Consider the following 23951-nt stretch of genomic DNA (forward strand, 5'->3'; position numbering starts at 1 on the left):
TAATGAGATAAGAGAAAGGGGAACCTTTCCACAAGAAAGTTGAAGGCTATAATCGTAACGTTACCCAAACTTAGGAAACCCAATATGTTCCACCTAACTCTAGACATACATTGCTTCTTAATACTGACCTTAAATTTTACTCTAAAGTCTTAGTAAGTCGACTATTGAACATTCTTCCATGTTTTATAGCAAAGGACCAAGTTGGCTTTGTAAGAGAATGTCAAACACTAAATGCTATGCATCGATTCATAGACATAATTTCAGGTGTAAATGCCCAGCAAATGCCTTGTCTTCTCCTGACCTTGGATGCAGAAAAGGCATTCGACTGGGTACATTGAAGATTTTTGCAAGTAGTTCATTGTAAATTTGGTTTCAAACTCCACATTTTTTTGAATAATCATGGCATTAAACTCTTCCCCTCAATCCAAGTATATACTTCAGGAGTTCTCTCTGCTTGCTTTACTATTTCTAATGACATACGCAAAGGATTTCCCCTATCTGCTCTGATTTTTGCTCTAAAAAATGAAACCCTTTGCTCAGTCTATTTGAAATTTCAAAAATACAAAAGGTATCAAAATTGGACCAATGGAGCATCATATAGAGCTATTACTCTCTCTCTCTCTTCACCAGAAATATATTTACCCCAAGTAGCCCAAGCCATTGAAAACTTTAGTAGCATTAGCTATTGAAATGTTAATGCATTGCAAAGTTAATGCATGTAATTCCTTAATTCTCAAAGTGGAGGTCCCATTTACTAGTGATATCAAAGCTATAGGAAGTGTGTGGAGACAACTAGTTGTGGTCATATATTACATTTAAGGAGCTCTTACTTTCCTTACATGGGTTCTATGTACATCTAATGTGACTACTAATGTTACCTTTGTCTATTTTGTTTAGAGTTTAGAAACTGCTCAATGTGACAAATATGTAGTAAGCAGGGGATTCATGGTGGAGAATATATTTTTCTTGTCTGAATAAAAAATGCTATGTTTTAGTCTATCTGTTATCATTTCATGGCATTATCATTAACAGAATGCAGACATTTATAAATTGTGGTATATGAAGAATCCCTAACACTAGAGATTGTACAAATGTTACATATCTCCCTGGATTAATTCTTGAACTTCACATAAGAAGCACACTAGTTTTCAGTACAATAACCAAATAAACACACAATATGTGCAGAAATGTAATCGATATAATAAAATAATAGATTACATTGAGAATTCAATTTACATGCTATATTATGAACACTGGCAGATCTTAGTATATCTACTGTATGTGCAGTATCATTTACTATTTAGGAAGTGAAACTATGTTGCAATGACTGGTGACAAAGGGCTACAGTAGTTGATATGATTCCATTACTCATTTGATATTATTGATTCTATTTGTCGCAAAACCCGTTTTTTGTTTGTCCTATAACATAAATAGTACGGGTGGAGTATTTCCTCTTAAGTACAGAAAATATACAAACCATAATCCTCCCCTTCCTTGTTCTGCATTGCATAGTGCCTGGCTTTGTGTTGGTTTATATGGGTCTCACACAGGCAGAACAGCATAGTCTGCTGTACTATTCTAAAAGGTAAACTAAAAACAGAAACTTACCAGACCCATTAAAAGTCAATGGGAACTGTTGGAAGCCAATATAGATGGATCAAAGGGAATGTGTCATATGCATGATGGAGCCTTTCAAGAATAAAAGCATAAATTGAGCTTTTGAGTTCATTATCAGCTTCAGGTGACTTCCAGGATAGCTTTAAAGTAAGTACAGATTTGAGAGGATGCAGAACTGCCGAGTGAGTAGTGCTTTATGCTAGTACCTGCCCACTCGTCTCAAAAGATTTGGGTGCCGGCGGGGGGCGGGGAGCGGCGGGGGAGAGCGGGGAGGAACGGAGGGGAGATCTCTCTCCCAGTCTCTCCCCCCTGCTCACTCCCGCAACTCACCGCTCTCCCCCGCCGGCACCTGAATCCTTTGAGACGGCAGGTACTCGCATAAGGCACTACTCGCTCGAATAGTTTGCCTTATCGAGTATGCTCGCTTGTCTCTACTCGTCACACAAAACATAAGCCCCCATGAAGCTCTGTCCAACCAGCCCTCATGTGACCATGTTAAAGGAAAAATAAAATAGTTATGGCTTTTGAAAAGTGGAGATGAAATTCCCTACAAAATCATTGTGTCCTCAGCATCAAAGTAGACCATTTCACTAAGGGGTTAAAATCTTTTCCAGTTTGCTGCTACTATAAAAGCTGCGGATTTCTTTCTGAAATTTTGGACAGAAAAATCCACATCCTATCCGCCCTGTGTGAGCATATCTATAAGTAGTAATAGTTAAATGTTGTTCACCTGTTTGACAAAAAATATGTTCAGCATCTCAGAGAACATTTAGGCCGCCTGTCCACGGGCGCGAGGGAATATCGCTAGCTATATTCTGCCGTGGGGGAGGAGGAGCACCGTTACGAAATTGATCGGCTTACCGCGGAGAATTGTGGCATGCCACGATTTTAATCACGCGAACTGAGAATCGCTATGATTCTCCGCTCGTGAATGTCGGGCTGTGCTTTCCATAGTTATCCTATGGAAAGCGTGTCATGTGAGCTCCGCGGGTGATTTATCGCCGCAGATCTGGCTATGACATCTTGCCCGTGAACAGGCAGCCTTATCATTATGTTTAGACTCCTGCAGTACACAGATCCTTCCCATGATGAAACCGAATGGCACTGGACAGATCCCATTGACTATGATGTTGCCAGTCTGACTCCTATTACGCTGCCCATCATTGTCCCTGACAAAATTGTACAGCATGCTGTGCTATTTCATCCAGGATTCCTGCCGGAGTCCCCGAATAGAATCCCCAGTGCAGATGTCAACAGAGCCTTATAGTTACAATCAAAACAAGTTACAATCATGTAATCATTACATTGTTTTAAATTTGCAAAGTATATGTTAAAAAGCTTTGGAATACACAGAAAAAAACTCCAAGTTCTATTAAATCCTTCACTGATATGATCCCTAAAACTTAACGTTTAAGAAGAATTAACTAAAACATGTTCGGTCAGCACAAACATACAAGAAAAATAATGAACAGATACCACCCTAATCCTACTTCTACAGCCAGTAGTTGCTATGAATGTTCAAAGGCTCAGTAGTGTTAATAGCACATGCCCGGACCACTAGAATAAATTTCACCCCACGTGTAATAGGAGAATAGATAGGAAAAGAGTGAAAGAAAAGCCTGTAGATAAACAGGAAACGGGTCTATTTATTACTGCCATCCTATTGATGTTTTGACCCAAACTGTGCCCTTTTGTTCCCGAGAGGGTGCCAAATTTTCAATAGAGTATAGTCACTCTGATACCATCAGGAAGCATAGAGGTCTAGGTAGAAGAATTTAGAATAGAATTTTGATTCCTCTGCCCAGTGATTTTGTTTCCAAGTTATATTAGAATTCAAATGGCAAAATATATCAGCAGGCAACTTAAAGGCGTTGTCCCGCGCCAAAACGGGTTATTTTTTTTTTCAATAGGCCCCCCGTTCGGCGCAAGACAAACCCAATGCATGTGTTAAAAAAACAAACCGTTTAGTACTTACCCGAATCCCCGCGCTGCGGCGACTTCTTCCTTACCTTAGCAAGATGGCCGCCGGGATCTTCACCCACGATGCACCGCGGGTCTTCTCCCATGGTGCACCGTGGGCTCTGTGCGTTCCATTGCCGATTCCAGCCTCCTGATTGGCTGGAATCAGCACACGTGACGGGGCGGAGCTACGAGGAGCAGCTCTCCGGCACGAGCGGCCCCATTCACCAGGGAGAAGACCGGACTGCGCAAGTGCGTCTAATCGGGCAATTAGACGCTGAAATTAGACGGCACCATGGAGACGGGGACGCTAGCAACGGAACAGGTAAGTGAATAACTTCTGTATGGCTCATAATTAATGCACCATGTACATTACAAAGTGCATTAATATGGCCATACAGAAGTGCTGAACCCCACTTGCTTTCGCGGGACAACCCCTTTAATCAATGTTCTCCATTACCAGGCACAGTCCAGGCACAGTCATTTCCGCCAAATATCTCTGATGGATAACCAAAAGCCTTGTTGCACCAAGCAGCCTACCTGTCAGGGCCCATGTTATAGTTTCCCTAGTTAATTAAAATAAATGAGAACTGAACTCTAATGAGTTGCTTTGGGCAACGTGGCTCCTTTTTATCTGAGAAGGATTTGCTACATAAGGTCTATGGTGAAATATAAATAGGCATTGTAATCTACAAGCAAGTCACGCTTTGCTGTGTATGACATTAGATTACTTCAGACGTATTAGTCATCTACCGAATAATAGTCAAGTGTTTCCTACGTTGGTGGGGAATGACCTTAGATATCTCTCTAGTCAGCACAGCAATAAGGAAACATATACCAAGGACAATTGCAGAATGTCACTTGGTTATAGATGAAACCGATCTTTTAGAAATGCATCTATTTTACTTTTTAGCACCAATCTAGTAGGCGCCAGTTAATGCCTGGCAATATGAAATTGGTCTGATGAACTGGAATTATAAGATTTGTTTATATGGAGACAACATTACTAGATTTGGTTACTGGTATACCATGAGATAGATTTGTTCGAAAGGTATAAAAAGTTAAAAAATTATTATTATATATTGTTTGTGCTGCCTATTGAAAACATAAGGACAATTAAAGTGTCTTCTACAGACAAGGGTCAAGAGGGGTATCGTCTCTCCTTAAGGAGAGCACCCAAAAAGTGTGTGGAGACACCTAGGGGGTGAGTGGGTCGATGGCTGGCATCATCTCTCCCCAAGGAGAGCACCTAGAAGGGGTGTGAGAAGACGCCTGAAAAGTGAGTGAGGAGATTTATAAGGCCATGCACGCTGGCTCGCTTGGTTTCCTATTCCCAACCATTGTTTTACAGACTTGTTAAAAAGTCGTACATTGATTCATCCAATAGGTGGCGCTGCAGAGGTATTGTTCCATCTTCCTAGAGACGTATTATGTACCAGCTGAGTTACACATACAACAAGTTGAGAACCTAGGTGCTAATTAGAGATGAGCGAACGTACTCGCTTTGAGTAATTACTTGATCGAGCACCGCGATTTTCGAGTACTTCTGTACTCGGGTGAAAAGATTCGGGGGGCGCCGGGGGGCGGGGGGAGGCGTGGTGGAGTGGGGGGTAGCAGCGGGGAACAGGGGGGAGCCCTCTCTCTCTCCCTCTCCCCCCCACTCCCCGCTGCAACCCCCACTCACCTAAGGCGCCCCCCGAATCTTTTCACCCGAGTACGGAAGTACTCGAAAATCGCGGCGCTCGGGCAAAAAAGGTGCGTGGCCGAGTACGCTCGCTCATCTCTAGTGCTAATTTATATGCATAATCGAAAATGGATGAATTTTATATTGGCATCAATAGTTATGAAGATAGGATTTCTGTCTTTATTTTACCTGGGATAGATATTCAGTTTGGTGTCATGAATGTGTTGTCAAGCAGCTCACTCATCAGCCTACTGTACCCTACTATGGTACTAATACTATTTGGTGGTGGGTAATGTTGAGTAAACCAAAGCAGTAGAACCCTGCTTTGGGGTAAACTTTACCAAAAGTTTCGTCCGACACAAACTAAACTGCGTTTTTAGCGAAGCTCTACCCAAAACAAGGTTTTACTGGCTCAGTTCACTCAACACTTGTTTTGAACACTGGAGTATAAAACTGTATAAGAGCCATAAAAGCCCTGTATAATACTCTGTCATACTGGGCTGTTTAGTTTTTAGGCTGTGTTATACACTAGTTTTAGGGGTTTTGGTAAACGTCTGGTTCAGTTTGAACTAATTTGGCAAAAGTTCTGTAAACCAAACTTTTCAAATGTTAACTCATCACTTGTGGTGGGCCTACCCTTCATGAAAATTGACTCTACTGGCAAAATAGTATGTGACCCTGTTTTTAAAACAATAATAACTGGTGTGAGTGGTGCCCCCTACACTCTGTATCCTGGATATATGCCCCCGCCAGTTTCCTTCCTAGGCATCACAATTATGTGGGTAGGCCCCTGGGCATCGCATTATAATGTAATATTTCAACATATAACATGTAACACACAATAAACAAGACCTTTCTTTATGTCCTAATATGTATAAATACCATTTGCATAAAATTGTCTTGTACCGAGTGTACAATAAGAGTGGCCATGCACATCAGATCTAGACATGCAAATTTTGAATGGACTGGTTTATCATTTAATGTACTTGGAGGGGCCCTCACTTTTCCTGATGGTTGATGTTAAGGGAGATAAGTATCTGGTAGTTGGATTTTGACTGCCCGCTTTTCTTGTTCTATACAGAAAACATGCACACACAACCAAGTTGACAGTCCATGTGTAAGGAGGAGTCGGGAGAGATAGCTGTCAGATGATGTATGGGCAGCCTAAGGGCGGCTTCACACAGGGGCATTTGCTCATGCAAAATATGTGCTTGCATTGCACAGAGAATATAACTAGAGATGAGCGAACACCAAAATGTTCGGGTGTTCGTTATTCGTAACGAACTTCCCGTGATGCTCGAGGGTTCGTTTCGAACAACGAACCCCATTGAAGTCAATGGGCGACCAGAACATTTTTGTATTTCGCCGATGCTCGCTAAGGTTTTCATGTGTGAAAATCTGGGCAATTCAGGAAAGTGATGGGAATGACACAGTGACGGATAGGGCAGGCGAGGGGCTACATGTTGGGCTGCATCCTAAGTTCACAGGTCCCACTATTAAGCCACAATACCGGCAAGAGTGGGCCCCCCCCCCCTCTCAACAACTTTTACTTCTGAAAAGCGCTCATTAGCATGGCATACCTTTGCTAAGCACCACACTACCTCCAACAAAGCACAATCACTGCCTGCATGACACTCCACTGCCACTTCTCCTGAGTTACATGCTGCCCAACCGCACCCCCTCCCCCCCACAGCGCACAGCAAACTGTCCCTGCGCAGCCTTCAGCTGCCCTCATGCCACACCACCCTCATGTCTATTTAGAAGTGCGTCTGCCACGACGAGGGACCGCAGGCACACACTGCACAGGGTTGGCACGGCTAGGTAGCGACCCTCTTTAATAGGGGCGGGGCGATAGCCCACAATGCTGTACAGAAGCAATGAGAAATACAATCCTGTGCCACCGCCATCAGGAGCTGCACACGTGGGCATAGCAATGGGGAACCTATGTGCCACACACGATTCATTCTGTCAAGGTGTCTGCATGCCCCAGTCAGACTGGTTATATGCACCTTAACAGTAACCGCGTTGGTGGTAATGTGGTGGTGACTGCGGACCTAGTACCACGGTTGTATTTTGTTGGTTTTCGGAATGTGGCCAGGATTAAGTGGGCCGTGGCGGGGGGATGGTGGGGGGGCTCTCTTGTAGTGTCGGTAAAGGTGAAATTCTTGGACTGCCGCCAGACGAACCAATGCAAAGGCATTTGCCAACAATGTTTTCCCTGTTGGAGGAGGAGGGGGATGTTTTTGAGGCACTACGTGTCCTCTCCACGTGTCCGTGGTTATATGCACCTTAACAGTAACCGCGTTGGTGGTAATGTGGTGGTGACTGCGGACCTAGTACCACGGTTGTATTTTGTTGGTTTTCGGAATGTGGCCAGGATTAAGTGGGCCGTGGCGGGGGGATGGTGGGGGGGCTCTCTTGTAGTGTCGGTAAAGGTGAAATTCTTGGACTGCCGCCAGACGAACCAATGCAAAGGCATTTGCCAACAATGTTTTCCCTGTTGGAGGAGGAGGGGGATGTTTTTGAGGCACTACGTGTCCTCTCCACGTGTCCGTGGTTATATGCACCTTAACAGTAACCGCGTTGGTGGTAATGTGGTGGTGACTGCGGACCTAGTACCACGGTTGTATTTTGTTGGTTTTCGGAATGTGGCCAGGATTAAGTGGGCCGTGGCGGGGGGATGGTGGGGGGGCTGTCTTGTAGTGTCGGTAAAGGTGAAATTCTTGGACTGCCGCCAGACGAACCAATGCAAAGGCATTTGCCAACAATGTTTTCCCTGTTGGAGGAGGAGGGGGATGTTTTTGAGGCACTACGTGTCCTCTCCACGTGTCCGTGGTTATATGCACCTTAACAGTAACCGCGTTGGTGGTAATGTGGTGGTGACTGCGGACCTAGTACCACGGTTGTATTTTGTTGGTTTTCGGAATGTGGCCAGGATTAAGTGGGCCGTGGCGGGGGGATGGTGGGGGGGCTGTCTTGTAGTGTCGGTAAAGGTGAAATTCTTGGACTGCCACCAGACGAACCAATGCAAAGGCATTTGCCAACAATGTTTTCCCTGTTGGAGGAGGAGGGGGATGTTTTTGAGGCACTACGTGTCCTCTCCACGTGTCCGTTCCATGTAAGCAATAGTAGCACTCAAGACAGGCCCCAGTAACAATTCTGAAGCAGCAGTATAGCGGGAGCGCAGTCTTCGTTCCATGTAAGCAATAGTAGCACTCAAGACAGGCCCCAGTAACAATTCTGAAGCAGCAGTATAGCGGGAGCGCAGTCTTCGTTCCATGTAAGCAATAGTAGCACTCAAGACAGGCCCCAGTAACAATTCTGAAGCAGCAGTATAGCGGGAGCGCAGTCTTCGTTCCATGTAAGCAATAGTAGCACTCAAGACAGGCCCCAGTAACAATTCTGAAGCAGCAGTATAGCGGGAGCGCAGTCTTCGTTCCATTTCAGTAGCCTTAGTATAGCCAAGGCACAAGTGACATTTATGTAGCTAAACTGTAGGCCAACCCCACACACCTTTCTGTACCATGAGTGCAGGCGAAGAACATAGAAATTACTATGATTACACTGTAGGTGAGGGCCCCAAAAAATTGGTGTACCAACAGTACTAATGTACCTCAGTAAAAATTGGCCATGCCCAACCAAGATGGCAGGTGAATCGCTTTGGTTAATGTGGCTTAAGTGGTAACTAGGCCTGGAGGCAGCCCAGTGTAACGAAAAATTGGTTCAAGTTAAAGTTCCAACGCTTTTAAGCTAATTGAAACTTATAAAAATTGTTCTGAAAAATTATTTGAGTGAGCCTTGTGGCCCTAAGAAAAATTGCCCGTTCAGCGTGATTACGTGAGGTTTCAGGAGGAGGAGCAGGAGGAGGAGGAGGAGGAATATTAGACACAGATTGATGAAGCACAAATGTCCCCGTTTTGGATGGTGAGAGAGAACGTAGCTTCCATCCGCGGGTGCAGCCTACGTATTGCTTACGTATCGCTGCTGTCCGCTGGTGGAGAACAGAAGTCTGGCGAAATCCAGCCTTTGTTCATCTTGATGAGTGTTAGCCTGTCGGCACTGTCGGTTGACAAGCGGCTACGCTTATCGGTGATGATTCCCCCAGCCGCACTAAACACCCTCTCCGACAACACGCTAGCCGCAGGACAAGCAAGCACCTCAAGGGCATACAGGGCTAGTTCAGGCCACGTGTCCAGCTTCGACACCCAGTAGTTGTAGGGGGCAGAGGCGTCACCAAGGATGGTCGTGCGATCCGCTACGTACTCCCTCACCATCCTTTTGCAGTGCTCCCGCCGACTCAGCCGTGACTGGGGAGCGGTGACACAGTCTTGGTGGGGAGCCATAAAGCTGGCCAGGCCCTTAAAGACTGTTGCACTGCCTGGGATGTACATGCTGCTCGATCTACGCACATCCCCTGCAACATGGCCCTCGGAACTGCGCCTTCTGCCACTAGCGCTGTCGGCTGGGAATTTTACCATCAGCTTGTCCGCAAGGGTCCTGTGGTATAGCAACACTCTCGAACCCCTTTCCTCTTCGGGAATCAGAGTGGGCAGGTTCTCCTTATACCGTGGATCGAGCAGTGTGTACACCCAGTAATCCGTAGTGGCCAGAATGCGTGCAACGCGAGGGTCACGAGAAAGGCATCCTAACATGAAGTCAGCCATGTGTGCCAGGGTACCTGTACGCAACACATGGCTGTCTTCACTAGGAAGATCACTTTCAGGATCCTCCTCCTCCTCCTCCTCCTCAGGCCATACACGCTGAAAGGATGACAGGCAATCAGCCGGTGTACCGTCAGCAGCGGGCCAAGCTGTCTCTTCCCCCTCCTCCTCATCCTCCTCATGCTCCTCCTCCTCCTCCTGTACGCGCTGAGAAATAGACAGGAGGGTGCCCTGACTATCCAGCGGCATACTGTCTTCCCCCGCCCCCGTTTCCGAGCGCAAAGCAGCTGCCTTTATGGTTTGCAGGGAATTTCTCAAGATGCATAGCAGAGGAATGGTGACGCTAATGATTGTAGCATCGCCGCTCACCACCTGGGTAGACTCCTCAAAATTACCAAGGACATGGCAGATGTCTGCCAACCAGGCCCACTCTTCTGAAAGGAATTGAGGAGGCTGACTCCCACTGCGCCGCCCATGTTGGAGTTGGTATTCGACTATAGCTCTACGCTGTTCATAGAGCCTGGCCAACATGTGGAGCGTAGAGTTCCACCGTGTGGGCACGTCGCACAGCAGTCGGTGCACTGGCAGCTTAAAGTGATGTTGCAGGGTGCGCAGGGTGGCAGCGTCCGTGTGGGACTTGCGGAAATGTGCGCAGAGCCGGCGCGCCTTTACGAGCAGGTCTGACAAGCGTGGGTAGCTTTTCAGAAACCGCTGAACCACCAAATTAAAGACGTGGGCCAGGCATGGCACGTGCGTGAGGCTGCCGAGCTGCAGAGCCGCCACCAGGTTACGGCCGTTGTCACACACGACCATGCCCGGTTGGAGGCTCAGCGGCGCAAGCCAGCGGTCGGTCTGCTGTGTCAGACCCTGCAGCAGTTCGTGGGCCGTGTGCCTCTTATCGCCTAAGCTGAGTAGTTTCAGCACGGCCTGCTGACGCTTGCCCACCGCTGTGCTGCCACACCGCGCGACACCGACTGCTGGCGACATGCTGCTGCTAACACATCTTGATTGTGAGACAGAGGAGGAGGAGGAGGAGGAGGAGGAGGAGGGTGCTTTAGTGGAGGAAGCATACACCTCCGCAGATACCAGCACCGAGCTGGGGCCCGCAATTCTGGGGGTGGGTAGGACGTGAGCGGTCCCAGGCTCTGACTCTGTCCCAGCCTCCACTAAATTCACCCAATGTGCCGTCAGGGAGATGTAGTGGCCCTGCCCGCCTGTGCTTGTCCACGTGTCTGTAGTTAAGTGGACTGTGGCAGTAACCGCGTTGGTGAGGGCGCGCACAATGTTGCGGGAGACGTGGTCGTGCAGGGCTGGGACGGCACATCGGGAAAAGTAGTGGCGACTGGGAACTGAGTAGCGCGGGGCCGCCGCCTCCATGATACTTTTGAAGGACTCCGTTTCCACAACCCTATACGGCAGCATCTCAAGGCTGATGAATTTTGCGATGCGGACGGTTAACGTTTGAGCGTGCGGGTGCGTGGCGGCGTACTTGCGCTTGCGCTCGAACACTTGCGCAAGCGACGGCTGAACGGTGCACTGAACTACACTGCTGGATGGGGCCGAGGACAGCGGAGATGAGGGTGTGGGTGCAGGCCATGAGGCGGTAGTGCCTGTGTCCTGAGAGGGGGGTTGCATCTCAGTGGCAGGTTGGGGCACAGGGGGAGAGGCAGGGGTGCAAACCGGAGGCGGTGAACGGCCTTTGTCCCACCTTGCGGGGTGCTTGGCCATCATATGTCTGCGCATGGTGGTGGTGGTGAGGCTGTTGGTGTTGGCTCCCCGGCTGAGCTTTGCGCGACAAAGGTTGCACACCACTGTTCGTCGGTCGTCAGGCGTCTCTGTGAAAAACTGCCAGACCTTAGAGCACCTCGGCCTCCGCAGGGTGGCATGGCGCGAGGGGGCGCTTTGGGAAACACTTGGTGGATTATTCGGTCTGGCCCTGCCTCTACCCCTGGCCCTGGCCACCGCACTGCCTCTTGCAACCTGCCCTGCTGATGCCCTTGACTCCCCCTCTGAAGACCTGTCCTCCTGAGTAAGCGTTGCACACCAGGTGGGGTCAGTCACCTCATCGTCCTGCTGCTCTTCCTCCGAATCCTCTGTGCGCTGCTCCCTGGGACGTACTGCCCTTACTACTACCTCACTGCAAGACAACTGTGTCTGATCGTCATCGTCCTCCTCACCCACAGAAAGTTGTTGAGACAGTTGGCGGAAGTCCCCAGCCTCTTCCCCCGGACCCCGGGAACTTTCGAATGGTTGGGCATCAGTGACGATAAACTCCTCTGGTGGGAGAGGAACCGCTGCTGCCCAATCTAAGCAGGGGCCCGAGAACAGTTCCTGGGAGTGTTCCCGCTCCTGAGCAGGTGTCATTGTAGTGGAGTGAGGAGGCTGGGAGGAAGGAGGAGCAGCAGACAGAGGATTCGGATTGGCAGCAGTGGACGGCGCAGAACTGCGGGTAGACGATAGGTTGCTCGAAGCACTTTCTGCCATCCAGGACAGGACCTGCTCACACTGCTCATTTTCTAATAACCGTCTCCCGCGTGGACCCATTAATTGGGCAATGAATGTGGGGACGCCAGAAACGTGCCTCTCTCCTAATCGCGCAGCAGACAGCTGCGACACACCTGGATCAGGAGCTTGGCCTGTGCCCACACCCTCACTTGGCCCTCCGCGTCCTCGGCCACGTCCACGTCCACGTCCTCTAGGCTTACCCCTACCCCTCAGCATGCTGTATTACCAGTGATTAGATTTCCCAGGCAGGAAATAAATTGGCGCAAGACTGCAGGCCAAATATAATTTTTGCCCTTTTTGGAAAACGAAAGGCCCCACTGCCTCTAGTGAATGAATTATCTAAGTTTAATAACTGTGCTGTGTCCCTGCTTATGTGTCACAGAACGTGAGGGTAGCAGAGTTATTATAACTCTTGGAGAGCAGGTATTTTTTTTCCCAATTAAGGAAAGCAAATGGCGAAGCCAGCAGTAAAGCGTAGCTGGCTGCGTATGATTTAGCAATGTTTTTCACGCAGCTCACACGTCTCCACAGGCGTAAGGACGGACACAGGCTGGACAAATAGATTTCTTTTCAGTTTTTTCCCACCAACAGGCAGCACTGCGTATATTCAATGAACCTGAGAAGTTTAATAACTGCGCTGTGTCCCTGCTTATGTGTCACAGAACGTGAGGGTAGCAGAGTTATTATAACTCTTGGAGAGCAGGTATTTTTTTTCCCAATTAAGGAAAGCAAATGGCGAAGCCAGCAGTAAAGCGTAGCTGGCTGCGTATGATTTAGCAATGTTTTTCACGCAGCTCACACGTCTCCACAGGCGTAAGGACGGACACAGGCTGGACAAATAGATTTCTTTTCAGTTTTTTCCCACCAACAGGCAGCACTGCGTATATTCAATGAACCTGAGAAGTTTAATAACTGCGCTGTGTCCCTGCTTATGTGTTACAGAACGTGAGGGTAGCAGAGTTATTATAACTCTTGGAGAGCAGGTATTTTTTTTCCCAATTAAGGAAAGCAAATGGCGAAGCCAGCAGTAAAGCGTAGCTGGCTGCGTATGATTTAGCAATGTTTTTCACGCAGCTCACACGTCTCCACAGGCGTAAGGACGGACACAGGCTGGACAAATAGATTTCTTTTCAGTTTTTTCCCACCAACAGGCAGCACTGCGTATATTCAATGAACCTGAGAAGTTTAATAACTGCGCTGTGTCCCTGCTTATGTGTCACAGAACGTGAGGGTAGCAGAGTTATTATAACTCTTGGAGAGCAGGTATTTTTTTTCCCAATTAAGGAAAGCAAATGGCGAAGCCAGCAGTAAAGCGTAGCTGGCTGCGTATGATTTAGCAATGTTTTTCACGCAGCTCACACGTGTCCACCGCCCGTAAGGACGGACACAGGCTGGACAAATAGATTTCTTTTCAGTTTTTTCCCACCAACAGGCAGCACTGCGTATATTCAATGAACCTGAGAAGTTTAATAACTGCGCTGTGTCCCTGCTTATGTGTCACAGAACGTGAGGGTAGCAGAGTTATTAACTGTGGCAGAGCAGGTATTTTTTTTCCCAATTAAGGAAAGCAAATGGCGAAGCCAGCAGTAAAGCGTAGCTGGCTGCGTATGATTTAGCAATGTTTTTCACGCAGCTCACACGTCTCCACAGGCGTAAGGACGGACACAGGCTGGACAAATAGATTTCTTTTCAGTTTTTTCCCACCAACAGGCAGCACTGCGTATATTCAATGAACCTGAGAAGTTTAATAACTGCGCTGTGTCCCTGCTTATGTGTCACAGAACGTGAGGGTAGCAGAGTTATTATAACTCTTGGAGAGCAGGTATTTTTTTTCCCAATTAAGGAAAGCAAATGGCGAACCCAGCAGTAAAGCGTAGCTGGCTGCGTATGATTTAGCAATGTTTTTCACGCAGCTCACACGTCTCCACAGGCGTAAGGACGGACACAGGCTGGACAAATAGATTTCTTTTCAGTTTTTTCCCACCAACAGGCAGCACTGCGTATATTCAATGAACATGAGAAGTGTAATAACTGTGCTGTGTCCCTGCTTATGTGTCACAGAACGTGAGGGTAGCAGAGTTATTAACTGTGGCAGAGCAGGTATTTTTTTTCCCAATTAAGGAAAGCAAATGGCGAACCCAGCAGTAAAGCGTAGCTGGCTGCGTATGATTTAGCAATGTTTTTCACGCAGCTCACACGTCTCCACCGCCCGTAAGGACGGACACAGGCTGGACAAATAGATTTCTTTTCAGTTTTTTCCCACCAACAGGCAGCACTGCGTATATTCTATGAATAATAACTGTGTTGTGGCCCTGCCTATACAATTCTTTCCCTGCAGTATCAATGGAGGGTGGAATGCTCTGCAGAGGCGATTTTGAGAAGCCCAAAAAAAATGCAGCACAGCCAACAGCAGCCTGGACAGTACTGCACACGGATAAATATGGCCCTAGAAAGGACCGTTGAGGTTCTTGAAGGCTACACTCACTCCTAACACTCTCCCTGCCTATGCAGCACTTCTGTCCCTAATGCCAGGTGCAACGGTCTGCAGAGGCGATTTTGAGAAAAAAAAAATCCCACTGCTAACAGCAGCCAACACACAGCTATCAGTGGCCCTAATAAGGACCTTTGGGGGGTCTTGAAGCCTACACTAACTACCAATTCTTTCCCTACAGCAGCTCCGGTATAAACAGCACTGTCCCTCATCTAACTCACACCGCATCTGAGGCGAGCCGCGGGAGGGGCCGACTTTTATATTAGGCGAACACCTGATCTCGCCAGCCACTCACAGCAGGGGGGTGGTATAGGGCTTAAACGTTGCAGGGGGAAGTTGTAATGCCTTCCCTGTCTTTCAATTGGCCAGAAAAGCACGCTAACGTCTCAGGGAAGGAAGTGAAAGTAACCAGAACACCACATGGTGTTCGTCACGAATAACGAACATCCCGAACACCCTAATATTCGCACGAATATCAAGCTCGGACGAACGCGTTCGCTCATCTCTAAATATAACCCATTGTTTTAAATGGGGTCACTCACACTTTCGCTTTTGCAGGCACAAAAAAAAACTTTGGCATGCTCTATTTTTGTGCGCATTTGCATACTTAGGCTGAGTTCCCACGGGACGGAAATCTCGCAGTTTGGCTGCGCCGAAAAAACTGTAAGATTTCTGAAGAATAAGTGCTGCTTCGGTTTTGGAGTGGTTCGGCCGCCGGCATTCCATTGCGTCGTTTTCCCAAAGAGAGGCTGCAACGGAAAAAAAAAGAATTGACATACTGCGGCTGTCCATTCCGCGCCGCAGCGCCGACTCAGCGTGGCTTTGCCGCCCCATGTGGATGAGATTTTTCCTAAATTTTGTCCACATGGCTGGCTAATCCCTGGATTAGGAGCCACGGGTGTATTTGATGCACAGAAATTCTGCACGGAATTTCCGCTGCAAATCCGTCCTGTGTGAACCAAGCCTTAAGACACCATAGGAGCCTATGGGGTTGCACAAATGCACACCCGATCCCCACAAAATTGTGCAATTAACCACGCTATTTGGCAGGGAAATCAATTACACTGGGAACTAATTAGGCTGCACAGCCTATTCAATCATGGTGTGGGTGTGCCTTACGCCGATGTGAGCAGTCCCCGGCAGTGCAAAAGTACAGTAAAATGCACTGAAACGCGTATACTACCGCGACCTTCAGGGTGCAAAAAGTTGCACTATCGAGAGAGTTTTTGCGCATATGCACATGTGAAGCTACCCTAAAGGTAGAACAGTTCAGTCCAGAAAATGCAGATATAGAAATATGGGAAACTGTTCAAACCAAACAATTGTAAATATCTGTACTGAAAACATTAAGAAGAGTGAAACTCGAGACCCAAGTCTTGAAGACGTTATTTTCTGTCCGTTGATATTATTATACTATATAACCTTATTTGTTTTATAGAACTACAGCATTATTTATTTGGTACATATGAGATATTTCTTTATCCTTGCTCCATTTTATCTTCGCTTGAAAAGAAAAAGCAATTTCTAGCAGTGCAGATCTCTGTATTTAGTAGTATTGTCACCTCTTTATATTACCGGCTGTAATAGTAGAAGAAGATGCAGATAAAATACGGGGTAATCCCCTGTTAAACTGCGGAGCAGTAATGTACCTGCGATGCCTGGGAGCCGGTGAAAAGCCACAATTCTCCAGCCTTAATAACATTACTTATATCTTATCAGCTGGAAACAACACTTCCTACAGCAAACCCCACTGCAAGCTTAAAACGCAATAGCCTTTCCTTCCTCCCAAATAATATAGTCTGGAAAATTACATCTCCGCTTGCTGCTAGAGTGCAAATGAAAGCTGAATATGTATTTCTCAATGCAATGAAATTTGTAATGCGTTTGACAGCGTCTAGTAAATCGCCCCGCTATGAACATTATCTTACATGGCGGTTTCAGTCTGCTGGTACAATAAACTACTAAAGTGCCATCTGCAGTCGTTCAAGGTTATCTGAAATGATCGGGATATGTCAGTAATCCTCGTGTATCTCTGTGACCAAAAGGCGTGACTTAGTAGCATGTTACTGATTGAAATAATATTTATTATCTTTATCAAAGGGCTCACACCCGCCGCCTACCAACCAGTGTACTCTGCCTCAAAGCATGGCGTAATTGGATTCACAAGATCAATAGCGGTGAGTATAATGAAGTACAGAATTATCATTCATGACAATGTTCTCTCGTATTGATATTCTTCATGCACATACACTGTGATGCCACCAGTAAATATTACTACGGTAGCTGAATGTCCCAGCATCCGCTGTAACAATGTATCAGTTTTACTCATGCTTTCTTTAACATAGATAATTGAATAATATTTACGTATGTCCTCCTTCACATGAGCGTATGCTCAACACTCACCACAGCGGAACATATTTGCACCATGAACGAGGTTGATTTGCGCGTGCATTGGCACATAGTTCTGTACTTGATGCACACACGGGGACAGTTCACACATGCGACACACCCTTTTTGGGAATTAAAATTAGGCCGTCTCAAACGAGCGTACGTTTACTGCCTATTACATACGCAAAGTACGCACATGTGATACGGAGGCAATCAAATACTTTGCCTTACGCTGTTTCGCTTACATTTGCATGTATGCATTGCGCAATGCGCGACCACAAAAAAGAAAGCAGCATGTTCTATTTTGACTCGTATTATGCACATGAGCCCATTACGCTCTATGGACACGTTATCATTTGACTCAGGGCTCCATTCCAGCTGAGCTCCGAGTTTCTAAGTATGTTTTTTTTTTCCTGAAATTCAACTACATTTCAGAATAAATCATATACGGGCTGAGTGGGGATATCTGTCTTTGGTTCATGCTGTGTCTGGTTCGGGTGGCAGGAAACTGGTGACAGGTTCACTTTAACTGATTCACTAAAAGCCTGGGCTACATGGAGACTTTTTGTAGCACTGAATTTAAATGGGTTGTGACAAAAATACAACCTTTTCATCTGCCCTTTAAGGATGTATGAATATCACATACCTAGGGTCTTTCTCCATAAGCTGGAACAGGAGCAGCCTCTGTTCTGGCAAACTTTGAACCACCGGTGTATTACAGGATGCCAGTCCTCTCAATGGCTGTCATGTAACTTTATGTTTTCCCTGCAGTGACCTCTGCAGGGTAAATGTCTGGTTGGCCATGGTTTCCCATGGAAGCAGTCAACTGTTCACTCCAGGATCCACATTCTGAAAGGGATTGCCTGTGATTGGACAACGTCTTTAACTAATGAGTCGCAGCTGCAGTCCACATGATTTTCTTTTTGACTGCAGCTCTAGCTTGATAGTTAAAAACAATCAATACTGCTATAAAAGTCCCTGAGTAGACCTAGTCTTAGTTATGCCTTGCTGACCGCTGTATTTCCTTCATACACAGCTCCCACTCTGGAATATGGCCTAGTACTTCTACTTCTCTTATAGAATAGTAACATTTTATCCAAATCTGTTTAATGTAGCACAGTGGCAATGTCAAATTATTGTAGGCTCTCATTATAGTGATAAACAACTGGAGTTATTGTGTAGGCCTCACATTAAACCTGAACCTGGGGCTTTCTAGACATTTATCAAGAATATCTAAGTATTTCATGGCAGTGAATAAGCCCCAGTTAATCTATGTACCTTTTTTGGTCTTCATCCACCACATAGGCAGCCTTATTCACTATCTCCTTTTCAGACAGCATATTATTATTGCACATTGCAAGACTCTTACGGTACTACACAATAGGTATAATAAAATGTGTCCTCTCCTAATGAAATAGGAAGATAAGCCCTCATCCAAAAATCAATGCATCCTTTTCAAAACCGTAATTGAAGAATCAGTGTAATTTATTGTAAAATTACGGTACATAAAACAAAACATCTTCAAAAGGCCATTTCTGAGCTTTTTTTCACTACAATGTCCATGGATACTATAGTTTAGAGCAACAAAATGCAAGTGGCCCTGAGAGCGATGGCAATCGTAGTCAGGTCTATACTACAGTTAGTAGATGTTGTGAGAAATTGTGAGGTCACAGAAGAAACCAACCCTTTTGATAATTTTGGTCCCTTGGAACATAGAGCCAAGATAGCCAAATGCAAAGTCATAATCAGGAACACAAAAATGTCTGCAGAGCAAAATTCTAAAATGCTGAAGGCATTTACATCAGTATTTGCACCGAACACCCAAGATAACAAGTGCACCAAACTGTTTAATGTGTGAAATAGAGACCTCTTTGGTCCCTGCTTCACATGGTTTCCATCCCTATCAGACTCTTTTAGCTGGTTAGAAAAGCGCTTTCCTCAATCTTTATGTCTAAATCCACAAAACTGCATCCCTGGATGGAACCACTGACCACCATTGATGAAGCCTGCTGAAATTGAAACCAATATGTCTAATTCCCGGCAGCTTTCTGATTCTTCCTGGCATTTTGAGCTGGAAAGAATAACATTGTGGACCATGTTATTTAGAGATTTTCAAAAACGTAGACCTAAAACCAGATGGAACCTCTGGAAGGAATAAAAACAAGATGTAAGCAGACCTTTAACTCCATTCTGGAATTAGAAGCACTTGACAACTAGGCTTTGCTCTACTCTTGATTGTTCTTTTCTCATATTGAAGATCTAGGAGTTGGGTTTGTTGTGGAGAGAATGGGTCAACTCTTGGCTGATCGGTGGCCAAAACCTGTGTACAATTCTCCTCTCCAGGTGAACTGAACTATGATTTAACTGTGTAGATGAGGAATTGGCCCAAAAATCACTGAAAAGGGTGTGGAATGGTTAGCAAGCACTGGGCGCTTCTATCCTGTATGCAAATCTCTCCATCATAATGGGGAGCTCATTTTGATTCCTGTTATGGGATCCTCTCTTTTTTATGTATTGTAATGGTGCTTATTTACCTTCAGTAGCTGTTCAGAAAATGCTGGAAAATTACAGAGAGTTTAATCCTCAAATGGAAAATTACAGAGAGTGTAATCCTCAGATGGAAGTGAAGGTGGAGCCACTTTCCTAGTGTAATAGTTGTGCCTGAAATGTCAGTAACATAAAATATGCATTACAATATAAAATGTATGGTAATTAAAGAGGAAATAGCTGGAACTTTTTATAGGATACATATCCAGAAGAGTAAAAGATCTTTGTTGGGTCCAGGTTCTGCCACACAAACATGCCTATGCCACAGTAGGACCTTCAAGGTCCAATGGCAGACATGAAAGTCTGACACTAACAGTAGAGAATACCATTGTCTTCTGGTGCTTACAGCCTAATAATCTATTAGCTCTAATAAAATATATGGCCTCTGTCCTCTGAAAACAGCATGATGAACCGTTCAGTTAAAAGCAGGCATGACCTTGTTCAGCATAGCTGTAGAATGAGCTCTCAGAATCGTATCTTCCGATGGACCCAAGGCACTTGAGACCGAAACTGTATATATCCGTGTGACATGCACAGTTGTTATTGGATTCTTATTTGGATGTTGCTTAATGATGAGAAAAACCTTTGTGCCTCCAGTGTCACTGACGCAAATCGCCTCTCCAGAATGCAGCTTATAATAATGATGCTTTCTGGCTTTATCTGTGTATTTGAATGTAGGTTATATAATCATTGTCATCCACTGAGCAAATAGAGTCGACACTAGGAACAATTTGTTCCGTGTTTGATTGCTTTGTGCCAAAGAAAATGGAACTTTCTCAGTACAAGTAAATGATTACTGTGTTTAAAACCCGGGAAAGTTATTAGCTCTGGAAACAAGGTGCAGCTCACAGCAAGGATCAATTCCTTACAAATTAGTGTCTGGATGTTTATACACATACATCCTGACAGAAAGACAATAGCAGTCCTGCCGTTGTTTATAATGAATCCTGGTTATAAAAGCCATGTGGAAACCACTTGTGGTTTATACAATTTCCTGCACACCTAGAGAGGAACTGTAATATGTTTAATTATCTGATAGTCATTTGTAAATGCTTATATAGAGAAAAGTCTTTATACAAATGAATCAGTAGAATGGTTTATGATACATGTAGAAGATATATTACATTAAAGTAAACATTTTAAAGAATATTTAAAAAAAAAAATCACCAGCAAACTCAATGAAATCCAGTATATCCCTGAGGGTAGCAGCCTCTCTTGTTGGCCATATTGAATTGTAATAATCCAATTTTTAATAACTTGACAGCCGAGGAAGACTTAGTTACTCTAGTTTACTGTTATTGCTATGCTACTAAGGGGAAATGTTCTTAACCACTTTAGCACCGGAGTATTTACTTGTCCTCCTCCCACCTTCATTACTTTATCTTTTTTGGCTGTATTTTTTTCTCTTTGTGTTGCTGCATTCAGAAAGCCTGTGTGCGTGAGGCCTTATACTCTATGGGTATTATTGCATCTTGACGCCAACGGAAGCTAGGGGTTTGACAGGGCTTGGATGCAGGAACGCCCTTGTCACACCTCTAGCTCCTGATTGGGTCAAGCCTTAAAGGTCCTAGCAGCGTGTTGATGGCTTTTTGCGGGACCTGGTGACTATGAGGGTTCGCTTTACACTTAGGCTTAGATTATGAGCTGTAAATGCTGGCATGTTACAGCTGGAACATGCCTGCCTTTACAGTGTATAATCTAAGCCTAAGTGAAAAACAAACCCTTATAGTCACCAGGGCCCACAAAAGCAATCCACACGCGGCACCTCTGATTCTCACCGTTTGGTCACACGCCACTTCTCTGGAATCGCTCCCAGACGCCCGGAGGATGAGGCCTCAGTCCAGGCTGCCGGCTGTGTGTTGCATCCCGCTCCACCGCTGCGTGTTGCTATCCGCCTGCCGGCTGCATGCTCCCTGCAGCCCGGCGCCTCTAAGCTCTGTCACGGCCGGTCCCCCGCGCACGGTTACTGGCCATGTGCTACCGCTGCAGACGCTCCTGCTGCTGTCCTGCGGTGCAGTAGAATCCCTGATGTGGTGCTGCAGTCTGCAACTGGCCGCCTGTCACAGTGTCTCTTCCTGGCACTGTGGCCTCCATGCTGCTGGCAGCAAGGTAAACATCACACTTGGGTGAGGGAAGCGGCCTTAGGTCTGCTGCCGCCTGCAATTTGAAAATTACATTGGGGGGAGGGGGGTGTATGTTTGTGTCACACTGTCGGGGAAGGGCCTTGCAACTGGGGCTATGTAGCTGCAGCTGGGGTTGCTGTATGCTGCTCCAAAAAATCCTTCCTTTGTGGGCTGCCAGGACCTGCAGGCCAGCTAATTGTGCAGCCAATCACGTACAGGGGGCGTCACATTCCTGTCAATCTTGGCTCCACCAATCCTTCCTGGTGGCATCAAGATACAATAATACCCACACTGTGTCACTATATCAATGAGCTGTGTCTTTCAGTAGGGCACAGTTGTTAATTCCTACTGTACACACGTGCTATACTTGTTCTATGCTTAGGAGTCCAGTGGGTGATTCTACTTAAAGATTGGCAACTATTGCTGTATATGCAGTCATGCAGAAGAAGTTCTCCGTTACTGATAGAACCACCCACTGCAACCGAAGCATGGAAAGAGCAGCTTTTAAATGAGTATGTTGTACTAAACCTTTTCCCATAAAACAATATAAATCTACTCAGCTCCTACTGCTCTGTATCATGCTGCCTACTGAGACCATGCTTAATGTGATAGGTTTGTTTAAGTTTTTCCCTTTAAATTGCTGCTGTCCTCTATAATTGATCTTGCAGTGCAAATAAATAGACATTGTTCAGTCTTTCAACCAATATTTTGTAATAAATCATCAGAAACTGCTTATTCTGCATGCAGAAAACTGAACAATGTGTTTAGTGTAAACAGCAGACAGTCACATCAAAAGACTGTCTGCTTACTGTGAATAGAGGCGGGTGGGGAAGAACACTTAGCCCTTGGCTCGCTCCACCTCCATGCCGACAGCACCATGAGTGATGCTGGTGATACTCACTCCTGTGTAATAGCACCGGAGCGAGCATCACTGAGACGAGCTGCCAGGTATCGTTTGGAGACAAGTTGCCGTGTAAATGGACCTTTAGCTGGACAAACATTTTGTGCAATCAAAGGTTAAAAAAGATCTTATGACTACTGCTTGGGATAAGTAAATATTTTTCAGTGACTATATGATAAGGAACAGGCGCGGTCTACATTGCCTGCTGTGCCTTAGATAAATATGGACATGTGACAAGGTTAGAAAAGCTCACCCTTTCTTGGAAAAGTATTGCAAGCAGATAAACATGTTCCTGTCTTCTAGGATTCTATGTCTTATAACACGAGGAAGAAAATTAAATCAGCAGGACATTTGGCTTCATCATTAATTTTTTTAGAAATCGATCAATGCTATTAAGTCTATGGAAAAAATATTTTGGGGCCTGTAGTAGTATTAGGCATCTATTGACTTTATGTCTAAAAATATTAAATTATTTTTCAGACTGCTATAGACATGAGATATATTTAATTAGAACATGAAACTTTAACCTCATAAAGACCAGACTGTTTCGGTTTTAACCCCTTGAGTGGCACACCCGTGCCCATAGCGATATAGCCCGGAAGATTTCTGGGCTATGTTTTACTACGGAGCTGCAGAGCTGCAGAGCACAATGCCATAAGCTGTAGCAATGTGCTCTGCCTGCACAGACCCACACAGAGCAGTGCAGAACTTTGAAAAACAGAAGCAGGAAGATATTGCCGATCTGCCGTCAATCTCCGCTTCTAAATTCGAAGTCCTGCACTGCTTTGTTTACAGGTTGCCATAGAGACCATCGGCTTGTCAAAAGCAAGCTGATGGTCTCTGTGGCAAGGAGAGCTGGTGCTTGGCTGTCAGAGGACAGCCAGGCACCAGCTCTTACAGCAGAGATCAGAGAAAACCTCCAATCTCTGCTGTGTTAATCCTTTAAATGCTGCAGTCTATGCGACTGCAGCATGTAAAGGGCTGTCACTATCGGACCCCCAGAAATGTGATCAGGGGGTCTTGATGGGTCTCTGTGGAAGTCCCCTAAAGGAACAAAAAAATTTTAAAAAGTAAA

At 45.8% G+C, this 23951-nt stretch overlaps 1 protein-coding gene across 1 annotated transcript in view; it reads left to right on the forward strand.

Moving 5' to 3' along the window:
• HPGD (15-hydroxyprostaglandin dehydrogenase) overlaps positions 1-23951 on the forward strand; it is a 63322-nt gene that overhangs the window by 29756 nt on the left and 9615 nt on the right. Inside the window, exon 5 of the mRNA XM_066573516.1 lies at positions 17018-17094. Coding sequence (XP_066429613.1) covers positions 17018-17094 — 77 coding nt within the window. The remainder of the gene's footprint in view (positions 1-17017; positions 17095-23951) is intronic.

This window comes from Eleutherodactylus coqui, chromosome 7 (assembly GCF_035609145.1).
Source record: "Eleutherodactylus coqui strain aEleCoq1 chromosome 7, aEleCoq1.hap1, whole genome shotgun sequence".
Lineage (NCBI taxonomy): Eukaryota > Metazoa > Chordata > Amphibia > Anura > Eleutherodactylidae > Eleutherodactylus > Eleutherodactylus coqui.